General features: G+C 42.5%; 1 protein-coding gene and 1 long non-coding RNA gene across 2 annotated transcripts in view; one reads left to right on the plus strand and one right to left on the minus strand.

Moving 5' to 3' along the window:
• The window catches only part of RAB31 (RAB31, member RAS oncogene family), a 66751-nt gene extending 65202 nt beyond the window's left edge, over positions 1–1549 (minus strand). The window contains exon 1 of the mRNA XM_039548690.1: positions 1435–1549. Within this exon, the coding sequence (XP_039404624.1) occupies positions 1435–1473 (39 nt within the window). The 5' untranslated portion in view covers positions 1474–1549. The remainder of the gene's footprint in view (positions 1–1434) is intronic.
• Positions 1550–1854: 305 nt separating this feature from the next.
• LOC120409804 lies at positions 1855–17690 on the plus strand. Its single transcript, XR_005601602.1, has 3 exons — positions 1855–2158; positions 16476–16570; positions 17256–17690. It is a non-coding gene; the product is annotated as an uncharacterized LOC120409804 (long non-coding RNA).
• Positions 17691–19856: the final 2166 nt, after the last annotated feature.

The raw sequence follows: 19856 nt of genomic DNA on the forward strand, positions 1-19856 counted from the left end.
GAGGAATCTCATTCCACAAGACACTTCATCTCTATAAAATTACAACATTTTCTGCTGGAGAAGAAAATAAACAAAGACACATCCATATATTCTACCACAGACTCCTCGTGTCTGTGCAAACCACATTTATTTTTGTCACTATGCCATTTTAAAAGTTGAAGGCAGGAATTCTAACCAAGAAAGGAGGAATGGTCACTGCCAAATACTTCGGGTTGAACTCTCTGGTGCCCTGGCACCACATCCTGGCAAGAATGACTCCAGGGCAAGGTACCCACTCCTGCTGGGCTAAGTGTCAACACAAATCAGAGAGAACTGGATTGTCTATTTGTGTTTGGTTTTGAAATGTTCAACTCACTTGTATGGCATGAAAGCAAATTCACTCTAAAACGCCTTCATTCATGCAGCTTCTCTGAGTGCTTATGGAGCTGTGGGCCTAAAAGCAGCCTAACTTGCACCGGGTAATTTGAGATTTTTGACTTTAAAAAAGAACTTGTGTACTGGAGTAGTGATGCTCTGCTGGTTACTGTCAGGAGAGGTGGTTCTGCTCTGCGGGGGTGTTAGTCCCAGCTTGGTGGGCACGTTTTGCTGGGAAGCTCCCTCGGTGCCGGGCAGAGAGGGGCAGGCGCAGCCAAAGTGCAGAGCTAAGCACATTGCTGCTCCAGATGTGAAACGCACGCGCGAGTTCGCCAAAAAAGCGAAATAAAAAAAAAAAAGAAAAAAAAAAGAGATGGCAAAAAGGACGTTCCTATAAGGAGTCGAGTCAAAGAAGCGCTGCTGAATAAAGCCAGGCAAGTAACTAAACAAAGCACCGAGCAGCACATCGGTGAGACGGGACCGAGCCCCGGGAGAAGGAGCCACCCGAGACGTCCGGGGTGGGCAGCGCTGCTGCTCTTCTCCGTGGCGCTGCCCACCGCTGGAACGGGGGCTCGGCGAGGACACCGCCGCCTGTGACGAGCCCCCGGGATGGGCAGGAACCCCCCCCGGTGCCTTCGGGGTTCTGGCACCGAAGGGAGACCCTCCGCAAGGCCACCGCCACCGGGGGATACGGCTCTGCGCCGGCGACCACCCCGCCTGGGGAGCGCTGGGGGAGAGCCCCAAAAGAGAGCCGCTCACCACCTCCCCCAGCCCGCTACGCCCGTCTCACTTTTAAAAAGTTGAGAAACAAGACAAAAAACAACAAGCCCCAAAGCCTCCCCCCGCCCCAAAGCGGAGGCCGGTGCGCGGCTGCCAAGTTTCGGCGTGCAGGAATTTACTGCGGCCGACCCCCCCGCCCCGGCCGGGACCGGGAGACGCGGCGCCCCCCGGGAAGCGGGGAGAGCGAGGCTGGAAGCGTTCCCCGGCTTAGCGGGCACCCCAGCTCCCACAGCCCCCACCTGCGGGGTGGGAGAGGAAGGAAGGAAAGGGGGAAGCGACCTCCCGGCCACTCTTACTCACTCCAAGCAGACACACTTTCAGCTCGCGTATCGCCATCATCTGCCCGGGGCCCGGCCGCTCCGCATCCCCGGCGCGCCGCCGCTCCGCACTGCCCCGCCGAGGCGGCTCAGCCCCGCCGGGGCCGCCCCCGCCGCCCGTCACACGCGCCCGGCCCCGCCTCGCCGCTGCCCCCGCTCCAGCGCCGCCGGGCCTCGCCGGGGGCGGGCAGGGGCGGTCGGGGTGCGAGCCGCGCCCTAGGGCTGAGCCCGGGGCGGGCTGGTGAGCGGGGACAGCGGAGCATCGTTAGAGATGGAAGGCACCTCCGGAGACCATCTGGTCCAGCCCCCAATGCCAAGGCAGAGTCACCTAAAGCAGGTGACACAGGGTGGGTTTTGAATGTTGCCAGAGAGGGAGACTCCACGACCTCCTTGGACAGCGTGTTCCAGTGCTCTGCCACCCTCAGAGAAAAGAAGTTCTTTTCTTCTTCGTGTTGAAGTGAAACTTCTTGTATTTTAGTTTATGCCCATTGCTCCTCATCCTGTCACTGGGAACCACTGAAAAGAGCCTGGCACCATCCTCTTGGCACCTGCCTTTGAGATACTTAAACGCATTAATGAGATCCCCTTCAGTCTTCTCTGAGGCCCAGAGTCTCTCCTCATAAGAGAGATGTTCCAGACCTCTAATAACCTTTGTGTCCCTCCGGTGGACCACCTCCTGGAGCTCCTTGTCTTTCTTGTACTGCAGGGTAAGTATTTGCTGTTGTGAGAAAAACAGTCTGTGAGAGACCGCATCCTGCAGGGGGGCTGTGCATATGCTTAGTCCTACACACCATGTGCCGGGCCAGGCACAGGATAGGGACTGCTCTGCTGCTCTGTTTGAGAATCATCTCAGTCCATCTCCTTTTTCTTTTTTTTTTCTTTTTTTTTTTTTTAGCTTTTCTTGCTATGTGAAGAAATCACTGAAAATAGTAACTCCATTTTTTTACCCAACCCCAGTAATACAGACCCAATTTGGATTAAAATAGTCAACCTCAGGTTAGTAGCAGGGTTGTGCCCCACACATCAAATGCCAAATTTAAGTTAAACTCATCAGCTTAAGGCTGCTCCTCTGAAATCAGTGAAGAAGGAGTCATAACCACTCTGCTCTTAGTATCCAATGTTCTAGAATTTATGGAGAAGCATTGCACACTATAACCCCAGGAAAGCAGAAGAGCATCATCCATTAGATATTTTAAATCAGAGCCTCTGTTCTACTTACGGTTTTATTTTGTCCTTTTTTTTTTTTCCCCTGCACTAATTTATCAGGTAAAATTGCTGAAGGGAATTGAAGAAAATCTTGATCAGTCATAGTGAGATTACTGCCAGGTCATTAGGTGCTTCCTGGCAATAAACTGTTGTGGCATTCATTGTAACACCAAATAGTTCCACAGGGAGTCCTGCACTCACACAAACAGGCTGGATGGAGATGTTTGCCCTCTTCCAGAGATCCCAAATCCTAGGCCAAGGAAATGCCTGGAGCAGAACAGTTGTTATCCCCATGGAGGAAAGCACAAAGCATTGCTAGCAGAGTATCACAGCCTGTCAGGAGAGAGATTATCAAAAGAGAGAGATCAAAGGAGAGGTTCATCAGAGAGATGTTTTTGATTTAATTGAGCTTTTTTCTTTTTTTTAAGAGAATTTAGCAGAGAAACAAAACACAGCAGGTTTTCAGACAACCAGTACAGAATATTGCAAGGATTTTGGCTGCTCACTGCCCTTCCACAAGAATGCATTATACACTAAAATATTTCAATAAGCAAATGAGATACACTCCCTGATGTAGAAAAATTACAGTTTGCACTCAGGACATTCAGTTTAAAGCAACTTCTATTTAGTTTTACAAATTTCAGCCACTAATTTGTTCTACAAATTGACAGGAGATATAAATCTTTTAAGGTTTTACACCATCCCACTCCGTTCTTTCATAGACAGTGTTGTGGTTCAGGACCACCTTTCCATAGATTCTTTTGGGGGTTTTGTCATGTTTTTAAACATTTCTGTGTCTTTCATGTATCCTATTACTCATCTATCCCTTTCCTTTGGTCCAGATTTTGTAATTCTTCAAGTCCAGGATGTTTTCATTACTGTACATGTGAAACCTTATGCCGCCTGAATTAATTTCAGCAAGACACACTGGAATTACAGTATCATAGAATCATAGAATGGCTTGGGTTGGAATGGTCCTGAAAGACCATCTAGTCCCAACCCCTCTGCCATGGGCAGGGACACCTGTCCATTTTTCAGACAGTTAATACATCTCACTGACTTCAAAGCCATGTAAGTACATGTCCAATTGCTGTCTTGACTCAGTACCACCAAAATAAGAAACAGTGCCTGAGAAATTTTCCCAGGAAAGCAAGTCAGATTCCCATCTTTCATCTTACCTGGGGAAATTTCTCAAATACACACTGGTGAAACAGGAGCTCTCACTAAAAGAAGTCACAGACCAGAGCTCAAAAGTTTATTGTTGAATAGAAAAAATAATTAATTAGCTACTTACAAGCAAGCAAACTGTTTAAAATGGTAGCACAAAGATGACCCAGTGGAAGTTGTTCAGGCTGAGACAGCAGAAGAGAGTTTGTTAAGGGCAATTTTATTATACAGGCAAAAAATCTAGAGACAAACAAAAATGAAAAACCAGAGGAAAAAGTAACCTATAGTACTTGTTTAACAAAGAGGCTATGAAAAACAAAAACAACAAAAAAGATATCCCCAAAATCAGGGAGATAAGAGAGAAAAACAACAATACAAACAGACGTGCTCCAGTACTAAAAAAAGCTACTGACGCTCATTCTTCCAGGAACTGGCATAATCCTTGTGTTTGTCTGCATGCAAGATGCTGTGGTCAGGAAAACATTTTTGCAGAACTGGTCATGTTGCAGTGTTTTCAAATGGCTGGTTAAAAGCAAAGGAAAACAAGTCTTTGCATCCCAGAAGTTTTATTTCTTTTTTTTTCCTTCCTTTTGTAGCATCTCATTGAATGAATAATTGTAAGTTTTGAAGCAATGATTTACCTTACTTGTTTCTACCCAACTGTATTTTGGTTTTGGGAAGTACAAAGCCAAGTGGCTTTGGTTTTCAGCAGCCTTTCTTTAGAGCTTCAAGTCCCAGCATGGTGTCCTCCAGTGGCCTGGCAGCTGGGGCTGCTGCTGCCCTTTCTTTGCCCTTGCTCACATGTTTCTGCCCCAATGAGGCTCGTGCTGGTAGAAAACTAGTCTTATTTTTAAAAGTTTTCTACAACCTCAGTCTCTTCCTCTCTAGAAGTGGTGTAGCAGTATTTAGTTAGCCTGTATTGGTAGGAAACTGGATGCTTTTGAGGTTCTGGCAGTGTTCATAAGCTTCTGAAGGCATCTACACTTCCTCCTCCTGCTTTCTTTCTCTGTGAGTGACGTAGGTAGAGAAAGATCCATCCAAGACCCTGATGTGTACCCAGATCCTGAAACTGCTGTTTTCTGTCCCAAACACTGATGAGTTACTTCCTTTCTCCCATGTTACTTCCCCTCGCAATTTCTTGGCAAGCATCTTTCTCACACAAAAATGTTATCCCTCCTCTTCACTGGCGAATTCAATCCAGACCCTCCTACTATGGGCTGCCATCCCAGCTCTTATTCCCAAGGCAGGGAACAGGAGGCAAGTTAACTCCCTGCTGCCTGGGGAGAAATGTCTCTACATCCCTTGCATGACAGAAACTTGCAGTACAGTAATGACTGCCACCACAGAAATCTTTCTGGTGCTTGCCCAAGAAACTGCCAAAATCTCTTAAAAGGAAAGCAGCTGCTGCTGAACAAGCTGTTCTTTGAGTGGGAGGAGCAACTTGCAGCTCCTAGATCCCATGCAAAATCCAGCGGTTACAAAGTGGCTAAAATTCTGGGAGATGCTATTTCTGTTTGTTTGTTTGTTTGTTTACTTGATCGCAGTAAAAGTTTACTTAATCAACGTTTGCTTAGTTAAAGGCTAGAAAAGGACTGCCCTGGAAAAGCACCATGAGAGTTCCTGAGACATGAAAACCAGAGAAGTACAGGAAATAAGACCTGGTGGAAATAAGAGCATGATTCTGATTTCAGTTACACAGGTCTTAAGCCACTGCAATTTTTTTTAGCTTGAGAATTCCACTTCATTGCACATGCAAAAAGTGAATTAGATTTTTCTTAACCCACTGGTTCCAGCATTAATGCCAGGAAACTATGATGCTGGCTGCTGCTTCATTTTATTGTAGTGTTGCTTCGTGTTTGAACATCTCTTGCTTGTGGCAGTTGGATGCTCCAGTCACTCCCTCCTGAAGAGAAAAATCTGCTGGAAAGGGTTAGAGGGGAGTAAATCTCTGCAAGATCCTACTTGCAGCTTCACTGCCAAGAACTTTGAAAAGCAGCATTATTGCTGTTGAGTGAAACCTGGGAGTTGTTCACGTAAAGCTTACCAGCATGCTTCTCGTCGGACCTTGTAACAGATGGACTGTTCCTGAAGTGCTTGGGAAACATTTTTAGCAGCAGAGATGTATGTTTGTCAAGGGGGTCAAGTTTACACTGCTATTCACTGCTAATCCCCAAGGCAATTTCCTATCGGAGGAGTGAAAAGTGATGCAAGACTTCTCATTCTTTGCAAATGATGTCCCACAGCCTCAAGCTGGTGATAGTGCAACATTTCTCCACTGTTAGATGGGGAAAGAATTTAAAAAAAAGCTTTTTGCTTACATCAGAAAAACAGAAGCTGAGGTAAACTTGAGAACACTGCAAATACCATAGCAAATTAAGGACCAAGAAGGGACAAGAACTAGCTAAAGCAAAATATTGGCTCAGTTAAAAAATAGACATAAATTAGCTTTAGACGGATTTAGTCTGGAAGTTAGGGGCAGGACTTGCTAAGGCTTTGAAAAGTCCAGTCAGAGCAAAAAATGAAAAGCAAACTAATTTAAATGTACAGCTTTATACAGGTAAAAAGAAATTTCTGAGATGTCCTGAAAAAGCAGAAGTCAAGACTCAGTGATCCAATAGATTATTTGTCCATATTGCTAAGTAAATTGGCCAGTGGGCTGGGTTTGGCTGGGGTAGAGTTAATTTTCTTCACAGTGGCTGGTATGGGGCTGTGTTTCGGATTTGTGCTGAACACAAATTACCAGGGTTGCTAATATAGACATGTTTTTGTTACTGCTGAGCAGGGCTTACACAGCTCCAAGGCCTTTTCCACTCTTCATACTGCCATGCTGGGGAGAAGGCTGAGAGAAGGTGGGAAACTGGGAGGAGACACATCTGGGGCAGCTGACCCCAACTGACCAAAGGGATGTTCCAGACCATATGGCATCATGCTCAGTATATAAAGTGTGGGAATAAGGAGGAAGCGGGGGACGTTTGGAGTGATGGAGTTTGTCTTCCCAAGTTCCTGCTACACATGAAGGGGCCCCGCTCTCCTGGGGATGGCTGAACACCTGCCTGCCCATGGGAACCAGTGAATTAATTCCCCTTTTTGCTTTGCTTGCATGTGCAGCTTTTGCTTCCCCTATTAAATGGTCTTTATGTGAATTCATGCATTTTCCAGCTTTCACCTTCCTGATTCTCTCCCCAGTCCCACTGGTGGGGGAGTGAGCGAGTGGCAGCCTGGGGCTTGGTTGCTGGCTGAGGTTAAACCATGACAGCCAGTCAACACTAACTCTTGAGGTTGGACATCAGGTCACAAAGGAATTAAGTTACAGCTCTTTCTGCTGAGATTGAAATCACCAATGTGACTTCATGAAATCAGTCCATCAGAATCAATCCAGTTGCTGCATCCTGTAAATTCCTTATACTGGACGAATTCATACAATCAGTTCTTGATGAGAATTCTGTATCTTATTATCAAACTCCTTTTCTACATGAACCTTATGAGAATATTAATGTGAACCCACAAGGCTGCACGAGTCCTTTGTCATGTATCATTCCATACAAAACCATGTCTGAGCATGCAGGTGCTTGCAGTGTAAACACCAATCCAAACAAAAGCCTGTTGTGATTTCCTGTGCCAAGGCACAGTTCAAAACGGGGAGCTCACTGACTGGGAGTATTCAAAGTTGCAATTTGGCCATGGCCATAGCTCTTGTAACATGTTCTATTTTGCAGGTCCTCACTTTGGGCTGCCAGTTTTGAGAGGATGGTTTGTAAAGACAGCGTGATGATTGTTCTGAGTGAGTCCCTGGAGATGACAAGAACTGTCTCAGTTTACTTTCGGTGGTGCTGACATTGGTTTGCTCCATTCTTTTCGTGCTTCTGCCATAGGTGACACCTATTACTTGCTGCTTGAAAAGGGAATGTGAAGATCAGCTTCACCCAACTGTTGGTTGTCTGATTGGAGTGATAATTGCAGATCTCTATTTCAAAATTCAGGGAGTCTTTGCAGCAGGACAGTGATACCTTCCAGCTCACTGCAGGAGCAGCCCAGTGAGGTTCTCATACATTACAACTGGATTTACTGAATAGTCATGCTGTTTCCTTCCAGCAGTGTATTCCACAGTACGCTATTCTCATACAGAGTGGTGCAGTATCTGGTTTACCACCATTAGCTTTGTATGAGGTGAAGGAGGCTGTGTTTACTACTAAATGAAAGGAGAGCATACACAATTCTCCTTTTAATTAAGCTTAGCCTTATAAACTGTGAAAAGGGTTTTATATTAAGACCAATGTTTTATTGTCTAGCAAGCAGGCTTCTATTGTGCATATTGCCAAGGAGAGATAACAGGGCTCTTATACTCTCAGAAGTTTGTCCTGCCAAGTGAACACCAGGTTTGCTTAAAACATACCCAGCGAGTGCTGCCAGCCAGAGGAGGTTTGAACTTCACATTGATTGTTCTCATTAAATCCGCAGGCAGTGAATGCACTTTGATGGGTGCTTCCTCTGGTTACAGAAGACCCAAACAGGGACCTTCCAAACAAGGCTCAAATGAAAGTTCTCAAGTGAAAATGCATCTATCCATCCTGACCTTACGGTAGTTTAGGCAGTGAGAAGGGTCTCTGTAGCCAGCTTGTGGTGTCACTCCTATCTTTGTGTCTGCATCAGTGGAGGTGGGTGTTCATTATGAACAATCGTGAGGCAACCGCAAAGGAGAAACTAAAATTCAATTGTAAGCCAGGTGGTGACTGAAGAGACTTATCTTATGTCTTAGTCTTTAGTCTTATGTACTAAAGCTGATTCCTTTGTTCAGATTTAACAGTGAGAGGGATCTTTGCACTCCCAGCAGAAAATAGGAAAACAATATGAGAAAGAAATTTCAGAGGGAGAAAAATCTGATCAAGGAATTCTCATCAATCCAAAAAATCTACAGCATAAAAGATAGAGTTCCTTTTTTTTTTTTTTCCTTTTGTTTTGTTTCTGCTGTGAATGACATTTTTGTGCGTTGAAATGAGTTTAAGTCTGAGTTTGGGATTGTGACCTCCCCTCTTCCCACCACCAGTCTAAACAGCCCTGAAATGCAGAGGATGTTTGATGTAAATTCCAAATTCCCGTTTTGGGTCTATGTCCTTTGTGAGGATGAATTAACCCTTAAAGAAACCTGCAGTTTTGCAAAGTTTTGACCACAAAATTATTGCTGTTAATGATGACTGCATTTTTCATTTCAGGACAACTCTTTGTTTAATACTTACTCCAATTTCCCTACGTAGCAGTGGTAGTACTGCCTGTTTATGGATCTCAGAATTTGGCTTCAACACAGATAATCTGAGTTTGTTCAAACCTAAAAATAAGTAAGAAGCTAGTGTGCTTTGTTTTGTAGGTTTTTAAATACATATTAATAAAATATTTTACAAGGCAGAAAAGACTGCAGTACTTGATCAACAGCTTTAATTTTCTAATGAGGAGTAATGACATAGTAATCTCTTCCAATAAGCAATAACTATTCAGGACCTTAACTGCACCAAGAGGTGCTGATTACCCTGACATAACTAATAGCCAAGAAACCATCTTGAGGAGCAGAAACTGGAAATATGCACAATGCAGCCTATTTTATCAGCCCAGCTATTTTACCCTTCTCCTCAATCACTTCTTGTGGTTTCTTTAAAGATGATGGGTGCATTAGCTCCAAAGGTCTTGCAGTACACTAGGAGGCTTTAAATGTTATTTTTAGGGCAATTAAATACAAAAGAAAATTTCTATATTAGGTCTGCACTCTAAGGGTCTGCAGGCATACTTTCATCACACATAGATCATGAAATCATATCTCTCACCTTCACAGTTAGAAAAGTTTTAATAGATAAGAATAAAAAGGTAATAGAGCAGTTGTGAAGGTATAGCTTAAAGAGAACTAGCACTAGTTATTTTCAGCAAAGGAATCAGCAAAGTGAAGATCTATCTGCAGAACAACCTTAAAGAGAAGGTACCACGGTCTTAATCTTATGATATCAGGAGGGTGGTAAAATGGATTAGAAAATAAATCCGATGCTCTGGCAGAGACAAAATATCATTTCACCAAAACCCAGAAAGAGTCAGAAGTCTCATTTTGGTGTTAGATAGAACATATAAAAAAATTCTCATGAAACTCTTCAAGCCTTGGTTGAAGCAAGTTTGAAATAGCTGTGCCAAGTAATTCCTTACAGTAAGGCAGGTGGCTGGAATGGCGATGTGGTCCCTGACCCCCTGGTCGAGGTGTTCATGCAGTCATTAGCAAGGGAAGAGCATAACCTGTGAGTAATTTGGACTTTATGTGAGCTACTATTGTTGACTGAACTTCTGGGCATGGGATTTGGCTGTAGTTTCTCTTCCAAAAAAGCTCAGATGAACTGCATCTTGGTGGGAATATCCCCTTTCGCTCCTACACAGAGAATGGGAGCACTTGGGCATCTGGGTGACTTAGGTCATAGCAATTGCTTGTCACTACAAAACAGACAGCAGCCTGAAAAGTAAGGAAATCAGACCACTGGAAATAAGAAAGGATCTGGGAAGCTGAGTCCCAAATGATTTGCATAGAAGATGGGGAAAAAATTGAACTACTGGCTGGCTTTATCCTGCAGGAAGGGAAGGTTAACGATACAGTGAGAGTTCAAAGGCTTCCAGCCAGATGCAGAGCTGCCTGGGTGTGTTATCCCACAACAACAGAAAGACCATAATGTCTTACTTATCCCAGGACAGGAGTGAGGACATAAACATGTCTTTGAGGAGGACACCTCTGGCACACCTATTCTTGGACTTGTCACCCAAGAAATAAGCTCACACTGAGGGCTGGTTGATTGGTTTATCTAGTCCAAGGGAAGAAGTATGGTAGGCAAATAATCAGGCTAAATGTACATATGCTGTGTTAGTGGCATATCAGGAGCAAAACGTGGAAGAAAAAAGGATGCAGAGATTTTTAAAGATAAGATTACCTAAATCCTGCCTTAAAGCAAGACTTGCTGCTCCCAGCTCATATCTTCATGAAGGATCTGTCTGCAGATCAAAGAAACAAAATCACTCTATGGCTTCTTTTTTCAAGATAAGCCAAAATTTCCCTGCCTCTCATCTAACTTGCACTGGCATGCTGTACACTGCATGCTTTTGTGTTTACTTATCAAAAGGTATCATGAGATAATTAATGCATATTAGCTAGAGCTTTCCAGGAGAAAGAATTTTTCCTTTATTCTCAAGTTCTTAATATCCCAAAGTTTTGTTCCATGATGGTTCTGAGAACTTTACAGATTAACTTTTCATGGGTAGCTGAAGGACACCACAGCAAGCGCAGCCTCCTATCTCATCTATTTCTCACTGAGGAAAATTACAAACTAAAATCTTCGCTGTGTATTTAATCTAATATAAATCTCAAAATACATTCGAGGGAAAGGATGTAATATATTATTTAAAGCTAATCCATTAACTTATAGGTTAATAGTATTCGTACCCTTAAAAAATCACAGTTGATAGGACATTTTGAGAACTAAATAACATCTTTGGAATATTAGTTCTCTATACACAGGTCTTGCAAAATAGCAAACTACTTTTCAAAGTGAAAGGTGGAAAGCCGTCTGAAAACACGGTATCTGCACTGATTCCTGTACCAAATCCTTTCCAGCGCTAGGGGCAGACCTTGAGTCCTTTTAGCTCCTGTTAGCAGGAGAGCTCACCTTGTCCTATTCTGTCTCTTTTGTGCAAACGTGAGTCTGGCAAGCTCCTTCTCCTCCATAAAACTCTTCCTTCTGAAAAAGGGGATCCACAGCCTTCCTTTCGCTAGTTTCCCTTTCATTTCAGGAAGCTGTCCTTCCTCACAAATGCATGAATTTTGCCAAGGGAGCAGTTAGGACTAAGCATGGTCAGACTAACGAGGTGCTTATGTCCTCCAAGTGCATCTGAGTGGAGAAAGCAGGGAGAAAGGCAGACTACTATGTTCCTACTGTTTAGCAAGCAGTATAGAATAAAAAAGAGAATGTAATTCTTGATCAGGAGTCAAAGAATTAAACATACTGTATTTAAACAGGTGTTTCATAAATGTAACAGCTTGCTTTTTATAATGGAACTCAGGACAGCATTATCCCTCCTACCAGTATGAAGCCCTCTAAGGAAGGCTCAGTTTCCCAGTGTTAGAGCTCCTTGTTCTCAGTACGAGTGGCTTCTTAGTCTGAGAAACAAAATCAGCACTGTGGTTTTCAAACTACTGCCTGGAAAGAGATGTGAACAGGAAGAGTGCACAGAGGGTGAGGTACACGCCTGCAAATGTACAATCACAGCATACCCAGCTCAGTAGGCTTATGGATGCTCAATTAACAGTGAAGTTGTATTTAAATAAAAATGTTGCAGCCACTCTGTTAGAGAACAGATAGAATTTTCTTCTGTGGTGAAACTGCAGACAGTTTTCCTTTAAATCAATGTAATTTTTATTAAGTTTAATAGTTTTCCTGCCTTTTACTTCCAAAAAGTCTTACTGTAGTCTCACTGCCAATGGAATATCTGGGAGCGAGTGATGCAGCTTTTTAGTTTTACTTTGATATTTGCAAAGGGGGGTTCACTAGAATAAATGACAGTTGGAAATATACTGAGGTTCTCATGGGCTAAATCCATCTTCATTCAGAAAGATTTCCTGTATGCTGTGCTTGACAAACATATTACACTAAATCAGTACTTTGATCCCACCCAAATTCCAATACCACTGTGCACACTTTGTCTGTCTTACTTTATGAATCACCCAATAAAACACACCCAGTTCAAGATATTATTGGCAATGTTACAGTGTATGTACATTAAATCTCATTTTAAACAGAAACCTTGGAACCTGGAATGGTGCCAGTGCTTGAATCCAAGAAGAATTTGAAATGCATAATGTAAAGCTTCTTAATATATCCAACACCCTTTAACTGTTCCCACAGTTAAAAAATATTACAGCTTACACTTGTACCTCAACCAGGCACCCAGGGGTTCAAGCCCTATAGGATGGTAAAAGAAAAGGAAATAATCTTTTTTTATATCAAGTGAGCAAAGCTGATTTGGAAATTATTGAGATAATCAGCCTACCCAGGAGCTGCTTTAGGACTGTAATTGCTCTTTCACATCTTAGCTAATTTAATTAAACAGAGAAACTATTTTTGGACCAGACAGCTCTGTAAACCTTTGGTACCTTCTATGACAAACCATCTGGCTCTGTACATTGTCAGATTTCTTAACTCATACTTTATTACCATCTTCCTCAGAAATTATACATGGATTTTTGTGTTAATTTGTATCCCCTCTAGTTTTGTGTACATTTACTTCAGATAAAACACTTAATTCTTTGGATTCCCTCCCAGTTCAATAGCTGAAAAGTTCTCTGTAGAAACCAGCACATGTCAAGAGCCATCATCCAGTTCTCCTCTGGGTAGCTTTTTGGTGGTTGTTTCCTCTGTTATATAATCCTTTCCTCATAGTCTGTAATCCTTTTCTAACACTGCAAATAAGATAAGCACTGAGTCTTTTTGAATATTGTTGGCCTCCACTTTGAGAGGAACAACAATTTCAGTTTTAATTATTTCTTCAGTGAATGGACCTCTGCTATATTTTGCATATATACTTATACTGATTTCCAAATGTTGTGCCACTATCTGTCCATACCTCTGTCTGGGCTCAGCGCTACATGAAGTGTAATTACACAGTTGCCAATTGAGATGGAGCACAAGCAGAATCAGTTCACATCTGCCCTCAAAGACTGTACAAACACACACATCTGAAGGCTGCCTCCTCCAGAGGTCTAAAATCCATGTGTGTAACTGACCCTGAAATTCAGTGGGCTTCCTGCAGGAGCCAGGGTTATCTAAACAAAGGGTTCTTAGGAAGTAACCTCTTGACTTCTCCACCCCTCACATTTTTAAGGATTGACAGGTCCTAGCGATTGCACAGGCCAGGATAACAAGCCGTGTCCCAAAACAATCATTCTCCCGACATGCTTCCCACTGGCACCTACCACCCTTCAGATCAGCAAAAAAAGAGCTTGGCTGCCTGCATAGGCATGTACCCAGTTCTCCCTGACTAAATGGATTACACCACTGTTGGCTGAATAGGGTGCCAAGAAGACTTCCAGCCAGCTTGTATTCAGCTGTGCTACTCCTGAGCCTGACCTAAGTCCAGTTAAAATATAACAAAGGTCTGCAGACAAGGTGCTGGACTGCACTTCTGCCAAGATTTAGGTTTTGTTTCTATTTTATTTTGGAAAAATGCAATGTGAGTATAAGAAAATAAGCAAGAAGGTTCAAAAACTGTCAACGAGAACAGAATTAAATGTGCTATACACAGCAGCTTGCTGAGAGGAATTTGGGATGGAGGAGAGTAGGGAGAGCTGGTGCTAAAGTAAGAAGAGAAAGGATCTTAGGAAAGGACCACTTGGAGGGATGTGAAACCCATGGAAAAGGAGGTTTGGGAGTAGTGATAATTCAGTCCCATTTGGCCCATTGAGGTACATCCTGGGATCTTGGTAACTCATCTCTGATTCAGAAGAATGTGAGCCTTCAGCTTATATGTGCCAATATCCAAGTAGATCTAAAGAGATGCAAATTTAAACTCAGTAGACCAGGAAGCAAAGGAGTGAATAAATGCAAATATATTAATCTGAATATCAGGTTAGGTATTTCCGGGCAGGGACTATTTGGGTGGGGAAGGGAGACTGCGTGGGCTGAGGAAAGGCTGGAGAGCCTGGCTGGCTCAGGGGCCGATCTAACAGGGAGGGTCTGGCCTGGTCTACAACTGACAGCTGGCACATTAGGAACTATGCATTAGATTGCTGCTGTCATATATGTAATGGCATCAGACAGCAAAAAATAGCACAGAAAACTTTTTATGGGTGTATTTTATTTTATGCACTAATTGCCATCTCAGGCCTCAAGCAGTATGAAGCACATCCGTTCTCCGTTTCTTTATCTGTAAGATGAGAATAATTTATTTCTTTTCAGAATGATTTGGAGATTTAGGATGAAGGGTTGGGGGATAAATGTATCTACTACAATAGTATCCCAAGTGCACATATAGATGGTTGCTGGAATTTCTTGAAATAGCCAAAATTCACTTTTTTTTCCTTATCAAAGCAAACAAAACTAAAATAACAAAACCAAAATAACATAAACAAACAAATCCCCCCTCCCCGAATCAACAAACTCCACCTCCCAGGCAATTCAGTGAGGAGAAGATTCAGTTTCTGGTTGCCCAGTCTTGTTCCTTTCCCGTATGACAGTGAGATAAGACACCTCTGAGAACCAGGAAATCCGGAGCTATGGTACAGCAGCACAACCTGAACTCTGCATTGTTTGATCAATGATTCAGTCTTCCTGTAACATACATATGCATGACACTGTGACTCCTGAAGCAGAACATCTCAGAGCTGCAGCACTTTAAGTGCTCTTAAAGGAAAACCTGTGTCCAGGTGAGTGCTACTAAATGAGGAATCCTGTACATACACTGCTCTCAAACACAGAGACCAATCTCCTTGAAACAGCCTCTGGTACAATAATTCTTTGTGCTCTTTCACAGTCAACTTCAGCACCTATAGAGTCAGATACAGAGACTTTCACTTGACTGCTATTGAGATGACAGACCACTCTAACTTTTGGTCTATGGCCAAAGCAGTTGTGGATATCACCACTGGTCATGGTCTTAATTGAAAAATGAAGTCAGGACTTGTCTCCTGGCTTGCATGCCTCTCTTCATTTTGCCCACACAGCTGCCATCTCCATGCCATTAGTGCAAGAGATTTGCCTGGAAATTAATGCCAAGAACCACTGCAAGCTCCAGGTGCAGTCTTAATGCTGCACTGGGATGTACCTCGGGTGGGTATTTCCTAGCTTTAAGAGGTTTGAGCGTCACTTGAACTTGCCGTGCAATTTGCTGCTGACCTGGAATGACATAAGGAACCCACAAGGCAAACTTTATATTAACCAGGCCTTTGTCAGCAAATTTAGGTGTTAATTTATTCATGGTTGGCATATTGCATGTTTAAAATCCTTCTGCAAGGCCTTCACTGGGAGCAGTGGTAGCTGGTTTGATGCTAAGGTTCACCAGTAGTCATCAGCTCAACCTCTTACCCAGGAAAAAGGAAAAATTAAATAAAACTGAGTGATGCATAGTCAAAAACTTTTGCAACCACAAGGAATACAGATATAAAACAAAACAGAACCCCACCCCCTCCAGTATTTTTATTGGAGAGGGAAAAAAGAACAGGAGTACGGAAGGGAAGAAGAGAAGGGAAAGGGAAATGGAAAGCACAAGAAAGGAAACATTTTCTGATGAACACCTCTTTTTAGCAGAAATGCTTTACTGTATTTTTGAATGCAAATTTACTGCAAATCCCAGACTTCAGCCACTGGGTTTTCATATGTATCCATACATATTATATGTATGTGCTTATGTGTGTATATGTATCTTAATCTGCATATTTAGTTATGGGCCAAATTTGCTTAAACACTCTGTAAAGAACAAAAAGATGGTCCAGGAAGTAAAGAGTGAATAGTTGAACCATCAAGGACAACATATGCGGGCAGATGGAATCCTGGGGGTGGCCAAGAGGACGATGAGTCAGTATTACTCAAGACAATAAGCAGTTGCCTTGGTGCACCAGCGGTCTAACCCTGATCCATTTTTTGATAGGCTTTACAGGAAAAGAGAATTCCGTGGAGGAATCTGAAGGAGGATAGAGAGATGGCTGCGCAGATATTTATGGGAAGCTCTTCCCACACTCCAAGGTAGCCTGGGAAAAATGCAAAGCTGGTTAATATATTGACATTGAAAGCTGACACTATCTGATCAGACCTGCTTCTTCAAGCAAATGAGGAAAAATAGATAATAATATCTAAGATAATAAGTAAAATAACATGGGTGAGTTCTGTGTGCAGCAGTGGTTTTGAGCCTGAGGTCCTTATACCTGGAACAGTTTTGATTGAAAAATGTCACCAATCAAACAACAGAGTAACTTGTTTCAAGTATGTCTAGGTGAACGTTGGGTATCTTGTGTCTAACATGCAAGTTTGAAAGGATTTATGTAGTACTTTATGTGAATACTACACTTCTACTTTATGGAAATGTCTTGTTGATTGCTACAGACTTTTTTGAGATCCATCATGTAGATAATAATGCAGGTGTCTTATCATGTGCAAAGGATCTTGTTAAGGAGTCTTCCATTCATATCCTTCCATCCCTAGCTTGAAGTAGTACTGTAGTGTTTGAATTTTTTCCTTGAGATAGAGTGTGAGAATATGAGTTTATCTATTCTTCAGTTTTTTACTTCCCAGTGCCTGTAAAGGTACTTAAACTATGACAACTCCAACACAAAATCTGCTAGAATGTTTTGGCAGGTGTTATATTACTTGCTCCTTAACACGTCTCGTCTAATAAACCAAGTCTGTCATGAAAATTTTCTTCCATAATTAGGTGTGCTGGTTTGGAACGGCCGTTCATCTGCAAGAGTCAGGATCTGTCTTACACTTACAAGGGTTCTCTGTCTGCCTCGTCTGTGTCCAGTGGCAAGGAATCTTACCAACAACTTGAACTTTGTATCAGGCCTCAAGGAGTACCTCCGGATTTACTGAGCCCAACAAGTTTAGAAATACGTGGTTACTTATTCATTAAATGCGATTTTGCATTGTGTGTTGGCATAAAGCCATTTTTTTTGTTTTAACTAAATTATTTTCCCCCTATCATGCGTGCGTCACTGTATGAGCCAAAGGTTTCGCCAGAGTTTCTTTCTACTCACAGAGGAAGAGACCTTTCCTGATGGCTCCTAGCGATGGTGCTGGAACCAACTGTACCTGAGGAGCAAAGTCTGATGTTCTACAGGTAACGCATAGCACAAAAAACCCTGCAATTTCTGAGCAATTATAATTTGTAACACACTGCTGCTTGTTATCTGTGCTATTTAAATGCCACACGGTGCTGCTTACACAGAAAGAACCAACCACCACTGAAGATCACAAGCACACAGGAAGATCCAAAATTAATTTATATGAACTTATGTTCAGTATGACTGCTTGCAATTGTCATTGCTTTATTAAATAAATTATACTTCCTCTCGTTAAACAAATACACACATAGAAATTATAAAAATTTCCTAAATATTTGAGACAATTATATATGGAGCAATAATTAATTGATGATAATTAACACTGTTAATACACTTTTAAGAGCAGTAATTCTGGTCATTGTTGTCAGATGTATCTCATTAAGTTCTCCTTATGACGATAATCATAATAATGCTTAAGGTAGCTTTGATGCTCTCAAACCACAGTAATCTATGGCTTGTGAGCATTAGTGCCTTTTCCTAAAAGGTTGGAAAAAGAAGTCAAACCCCTCTATTCACTCAGTAAAATGAAGTATACCACATTTTAGTTGTGAGAGATTCTTAGATTCACTTCTACTAAATTCAGAGGGAGCAAAACTGTGTTGAACGATGCAGAGGAGGTGAGAGAAAACTTCCTGGAAATAACTTCCAGTAATAAAGATAATAAAATCTTCAAGTACACGTAATTTTTCTGTTCTAGGTCTACTGCTATCACATCCAGCATTGCCAGAGATTTGTGATGTCAAATATTTCCCCTGAATCTCTTCTTAAATTACACTGGCAGAGAATAGCATGGTTCATATAACTTAGTCATGGTGAATTTACTTGATTTACTCAGATTTTGAGATTATATATCTGAACAAAAGAAAATGTTAGATAATCAGTATCCAGTAGGCCCCAGTGGCTCATCTAAAGATTGAACAGGTGTGAAATAGGACAGAGCTTGTTCTACAGGATTGTAAGGAAAGGGATGTATGCATTTTAAAAGAAGATTGCACATTTTCATTCACCATGGCAAAGAGAATGAATGACTATGGAGATTTAATCCTTGTACAATTTACCAAATAAAAACAAAAATTGTTAAAAAGCAGCTTACAAGACATCCTATCAAACACCTAGTTAAAAACAGTGCTAATGAAATGTCATCTTTTTTGCTTTTCTGTGTATTAACAACTTCATCAATTATTATGGAAATTTAAAACAAGACTGTGGAAGACTTAGGTAATACTCCCAGGGAGCACTAGTATCAGTAATGGTCCTTTCCTCTATCAAGTGCCCTGGTTATCAACTGAATAGAGCATTTGTTTCATCCAACACTCTTAATCTTCCAATCTACAGTGGAAAAATTCTATCAAAACAGTTGAAATGAAAACCATCAGCAGTGACTAAAAGGTACAGCCAAAAAAAGCAGAAACCAATGTGCACCTTTGTGTCTACATACAACTAAATCTCCTGTTTTTAAAGCAGAAGTTGGAAGGCACAGTGGTGCAGTGGAGGAATATCCTGTGTGTTTAAGCCATGGGATCCCAGCTGCAGAAACTCGGTAGTTCACATGAGGAGGATGCTCATGGGCTGCATGGTGGTGATGGCACGGCTGCCTGTCACAGAATCGTTAGGGTTGGAAGGGACCTCTGTAGATCATCTGGTCCAAATGCCCTGCCAAGGCAGGGTCACCTAGAGAAGGTGACACAGGAACACACCCAGGTGGGTTTTGAATGTCTCCAGAGAGGGAGACTCCACGACCTGGCTGGGCAGCCTGTTCCAGTGCTCTGCCACCCTCAGTGTAAACTTCTTTCTCATGTAAAGGTGAAGCTTCTTGTGTTTTAGTTTTTGCCCATTGCTCCTCATGCTGCCACTAAGCACCACCGAAACGAGTCTGGAACCTTTCTCTTACCACCTGTCTTTGAGATACCTATATGCATTAATGAGATCCCCTCTCAGTCTTCTCTTATTTAGACTAAACACACCCAGCTCCCGCAGCCTCTCTTAAGACTGTTCAGACTAACAATCTTTGTGGCCCCCCACTGGACCCTCTCCCGCAGCTCCTTGTCTTTCTTGTACTAAGGAGCCCAGAACTGGACACAACACTGCAGATGTGGCCTCACCAGTGCCGAGTACAGAAGGATCACCTCTCTGGACCTGCTGGCCACACTCTGCTCTCTAGTAGGTCAGGGTACCCTTCTCTCCAGGTAACC

Source organism: Corvus cornix, chromosome 2 (genome assembly GCF_000738735.6).
Source record: "Corvus cornix cornix isolate S_Up_H32 chromosome 2, ASM73873v5, whole genome shotgun sequence".
NCBI classification, from domain to species: domain Eukaryota; kingdom Metazoa; phylum Chordata; class Aves; order Passeriformes; family Corvidae; genus Corvus; species Corvus cornix.